At 34.8% G+C, this 5,283-nt stretch overlaps 1 protein-coding gene across 1 annotated transcript; it reads left to right on the top strand.

Moving 5' to 3' along the window:
• The first annotated feature begins 4,131 nt into the window (after nucleotides 1-4,131).
• On the top strand, nucleotides 4,132-4,985 carry LOC137644630 (uncharacterized). Its single transcript, XM_068377583.1, has 2 exons — nucleotides 4,132-4,140; nucleotides 4,479-4,985. The coding sequence occupies exons 1-2, from the start codon at nucleotides 4,132-4,134 to the stop codon at nucleotides 4,983-4,985; spliced, it is 516 nt and encodes a 171-aa protein (XP_068233684.1).
• The last annotated feature ends 298 nt before the right edge of the window (nucleotides 4,986-5,283 follow it).

Below are 5,283 nucleotides of genomic sequence, written 5' to 3'. Positions count from 1 at the left end.
GCTTTTCCAACGAGGGTTGTAGCTTAGCTAATAATAATAATAATAATAATAACAATAATAATAATAATGATAATAATAATAATTAATAATAATAATAATAGTGCATTTTTAGAGTTTTTACAGTTTTTATATGACAGATATATTTCAATGTTGTTACTCTTCTTAAAATATTTTATTTTAATTTTTCATTACCTCTCTTATGGTTTATTTATTTCCTTATATCCTTTTTTCATTGGGCTATTTTTTCTTCCAGGCAGCTTTTAGCATCCTACTTTTCCAACTAAGGACGTAGCTTAGCTAATAATAATAATAATAATAATAATAATAATAATAATAATAATAATAATAATAATAACAAATAATAATAATAACAATAATAATAATAAATAATAATAATAATAATAATAATAATAATAATAATAAATAAATAAATAATAATAATAACAATAATAATAATAAAAATAATAATAAGAAGAAGAAGAAGAACAAGAAGAAGAAGAAGAAGAAGAAGAAGAAGAAGAAGAAGAAGAAGAAGTATGAAGGAGGGAAAACATATAATCTTACGTGAAATCTTCATATCTGAAGACGAAGACGACATAGCAAGAAATAGGGAAATCCAAATCCTTATAGTAACTAGGAAACGAAAAAAAAAAAACTTCCCAGACAAAGGAATACTGGGAATACTAATCTCCAAAGTACGAGGGACTATTGGGAATTGTATGGGCCGTTATAAAGATAGGCTTTTTCAGCCTCGCCGAACAGAGGCTGAAATCGATCAATCGGGAAACTGAAGTTACTACGTATGGGGGGAAAATGTCTGCTAAGGTACATGATTAATTTCCTTTCATTCAACTCTACGTATGGAAGGAGGTAAAATTTTTTATTGAAGTACCTTAGACGAATTTCCGTTCATTTAAGACTACGTAAGGAAGGAGGTAAAATGTTTATTGAAGTACCTGATTAATTTCCTTTCATTTAAGACTACGTATGGAGGGAGGTAAAATGTCTATTGAAGTACCTGATTAATTTCCTTTCATTTAAGACTACGTATGGAGGGAATATGTCTGCTAAAGTACATGATTAATTTCCTTTCATTCAAGTCTACGTATGGAAGGAGGTAAAACGTTTATTGAAGTACCTGATTAGACGAATTTCCTTTCATTTAAAACTATAGTGACAAACGTAGAAATAGATTAAAAGAATAATTACAACTTGAAGGTACGCTTGGACAAACTATTCTATCTTATTTCTCTTCCGCTGTTTTTTTATTTTTTGGAGTCTTTACAGTTTATATATGCAATATATATCTTAATGTTATTTTTCTTAAAATATTTTATTTCAATTGTTCATTACTTTTCATCTTTTTTATTTATTTCATCATATCCCTTCTCACTGGGCTATTTTTCCCTGTAGGCGGCTTTTAGCACCCTGCTTTTCCAACTAAGGATGGAGCTTAAATAATAATAATAATAATAATAATAATAATAATAATAATAATAATAATAATAATAATAATACCTGTAAGCTGAACAATCGGGGCGCCGCCGGCCATTAAAGAGAAAGCAAATAATGCATAAGAAATATAGAAATGATAGGTAACCCTAGCATTTAATATCAGGGATTACTACTACTACTACTACTACTACTACTACTACTACTACTACTACTACTAGAGAGAGAGAGAGAGAGAGAGAGAGAGAGAGAGAGAGAGAGAGAGAGAGAGAGAGAGAGAGAGAGAGAGAGAGAGAGAGAGCATTTCTTCGTATACTAAAGAAGTGTATAGGGGGGGGGGGGCTGATGAGGAAGAATTAAGTTTATGACAGAAGTCAACCTTTAGCCACAGCAATCCCCCCCCCCCCCCCGCCCCCCCTGGTACGAATCCCATCACAGAACACAGCAGAAAAGGCGAGTTTTCGAGTTGAGACATTCTTGTTTTTCTAACCAGATCTGTCTGCAAACTAATTATACTTCAAAATTTGCATTAAAAAAGGGTAAAAAAAAAAACCTAGAAAAAATGTTGCCAGGCATTTACCGTTTTACAAACGGATATATTGACGTAAAGAAGTGATATTCTCATATCAAAACGAATTAAAGATTGATTAAATTCCGGTATTAGAGATAATTAAAATATATATACCATACAATAGATAAATGTAATGAAGCAAGAGCAGCTTATAACTAAAGAGAAAATGGGGAGTTCATGAAAATCGGGAAAGTAGAAAATTACAGAACGAAACTCCTAATTAGAAAAAAAAAAAAAAATAAAGGATACATTTGAAATATTGAAGCCAAAATTCATCACATGATTTCGGATAGAGGGGATGACTGATTAATTACTAGATCAAATAATTATTTTTTCCCAAACTTTGTTAAATTTATGTAGCTAAATACTCCGTGAAATTGGGTAATTATGATATAATAATGACGGTATAAATGAATGAATAAATAAATAAATAAATATATATATATAATATATATATATACACACACATATATATATACATACATACATACATACATACTGGTGTACGTGACCCGTTAAAAATGTCGGCTAAACATTTGAATATATATACACACACGTACACGCCCACTCTCTCACCAGGGAAAGAATATATATATATATATATATATATATATATATATATATATATATATATATATATATATATATATATAAATTTATATATATATATACAGATATATTTACACACAAACACACACACACACACATATATATATATATATATATATATATATATATATATATATATATATATATATAAATTATATATATACATATATATACATATATATATATATATATATATATATATATATATATATATATATATATATAGTATATACATCGTACAATAGACCCAATTTTACATATCCATTGCTTTACAGTAAACGGTGTTGTAGTCCAGTTTAAAACACCTCTTACACTCTTAAAATGAAGATTGAAGCTATCTAGCAAGGCTGGGTATCACATAGTATCTACACTTATCTCGCGAGAGATAGAGACACGGGGTGGGGTAAGAACTCCTCTACAGAGAGAGAGAGAGAGAGAGAGAGAGAGAGAGAGAGAGAGAGAGAGAGAGAGAGAGAGAGAGAGAGTGGCGTAATCAGTCTAAAAGCTACACGAAAAGGCAAGGGCGATTCAAGGCTACACAAAAGGGCCAATTGAAATATTCAAGTTGGGTGAAACGAAGGCTCTAAAAAATGCGAGGTAAAGAAAGCTCAGGTCTCTTTGTCACCCGATCTTAGGAGAACTGAGACAGCTTGTTTAAAACGAAAAACCTTTCTTAGGAAGCATGCTAAGATGAAGTTTTATGGCCTAGGGTTTCTTTGCCATGTTAGAAGAGGTCAGGCAAGCTGAAAGTTTTAAAACAATTCCTGGAAAGATAAGAAACAATTCCTGGAAAGATATGAAAATATGTAGAGGATTTTGTATGAAAAATTATTCTGAAAAAAAAAATCAATTTTGAAGCAGATAAACTACTAAAACTCAGATGATAATAAAAAAAAATAGTTAAATACAAAAAGAAAAATCTAAATAAACACGCTATTGAGGATTGAGTACAATTATATTTTCTTAAACGGAGCCCACACAGCTGTAAAGATTTCCCCCCCAAAAAAATGAAAAGTTGCTGAAATTAGTTACTTAATACTAATATATCACGTGTATTTAATAATTGTTTACCCCTTTTCCACAAATATGCGTTTTCCCTTAATAGGGCCTGGAGAGAAGACAGTTGGTTCGTTTATCCTTTAATTCCAACAACCATAGTGACTTTGCCTCGCTTTAGGCATCACTCTCTTCTAAGTTCACAACAATCAATAGAGCAGACTATAAAATAAATCAATTATAGTGCAAATAGGATCAAAAGTAATATATCAACCATACAAAACTCTTCTTTACCACCGTTAAGCCAGGCTGACACTTGCACGAATTTGTGGCACGCATTTTCACGTTTCGAGTCGTGAACTGGCGTGAAGTGTTCGTAAACCCGTCGTGACATCGTGGCATGTCGTGACGAGAATTTTGAAATGTTCAAAATTTTGGTCACGAGAAAATTTCATGACCGGGTCGTGAATTATGCGCGAACTGTTCGTGAACTCGTCGGGACGATGCGGGAAGTACGCAAACTATGCGTGAACTCGTCGTGAACTCGTCGTGCCAGTTCGTGTCAATGTGGACAAGTCAGCTGTGATTCTGAGGTAATTTTTTTTTTTTGATCTTCCAGTTCGTGCCACAAAATGTCACGACTTGCTACGACAAATTCGTGGCAAAAAGTCGTGCAAGTGTCAGGGTACCTTTATCCTTACATTGAGGGGTCGGTTGCCTGATGCGCACTCTCCAATGCCTTCTATCAAATGCATCCTCTTTCACCAACCTACTTCTCTCCATATCAGCCTTCAACTTTATCTCGCCATCTAATTCTATGCCTCCCTCTCGATTTTCTTTCTCTTAAAAGATTCCTCCCAAGTCCTCCTCACTCCCTCTACCTCCCAAGTCCTCCTTACTTCCTCCACCTCCTAAGTCCTCCTCACTCCCTCCCCCTCCCAAGTCCTCCTTACTTCCTCCACCTCCTAAGTCCTCCTCACTCCCTCCACCTCCCAAGTCCTCTTTACTTTCTCCACCTCACAAGTTCTCCTCACTCCCTCCACCTCCCAAGTCCTCCTTACTTCCTCCACCACCTAGGTCCTCCTCCCTCCCTCCACCTCCCAAGTCCTTCTTACTTCCTCCACCTCCCAAGTTCTCCTCACTCCCTCCACCTCCCAAGTCATCCTTACTTCCTCCACCTCCCAAGTCCTCCTCAATCCCTCCACCTCCCAAATCCTCCTTACTCCCTCCACCTCCCAAATCCTCCTTACTCCCTCCACCTCCCAAATCCTCCTTACTCCCTCCACCTCCTAAGTCCTCCTCACTCCCTCCACCTCCCAAATCCTCCTTACTCCCTCCACCTCCCAAGTCCTCCTAACTCCCTCCACCTCCCAAGTCCTCCTCACTCCCTCCACCTCCCAAATCCTCCTTACTCCCTCCACCTCCCAAATCCTCCTTACTCCCTCCACCTCCTAAGTCCTCCTCACTCCCTCCCCACCATACATCCTTAACACGTCCCCCCACCTTATCGGTCCTGCCACTATTCTCACCTCTGTAATGTTTAAATTTCATCAGTTATTCCAATATTATTATTATTATTATCATTATTATTATTATTATTATTATTATTATCATCATTATTATTATTATTATTATTATTATTGTTGTAGTTGTTA

Source organism: Palaemon carinicauda, chromosome 7, assembly GCF_036898095.1.
Source record: "Palaemon carinicauda isolate YSFRI2023 chromosome 7, ASM3689809v2, whole genome shotgun sequence".
NCBI classification, from domain to species: Eukaryota; Metazoa; Arthropoda; class Malacostraca; order Decapoda; family Palaemonidae; genus Palaemon; species Palaemon carinicauda.
This window is presented reverse-complemented; position numbering and strand designations above follow the sequence as displayed.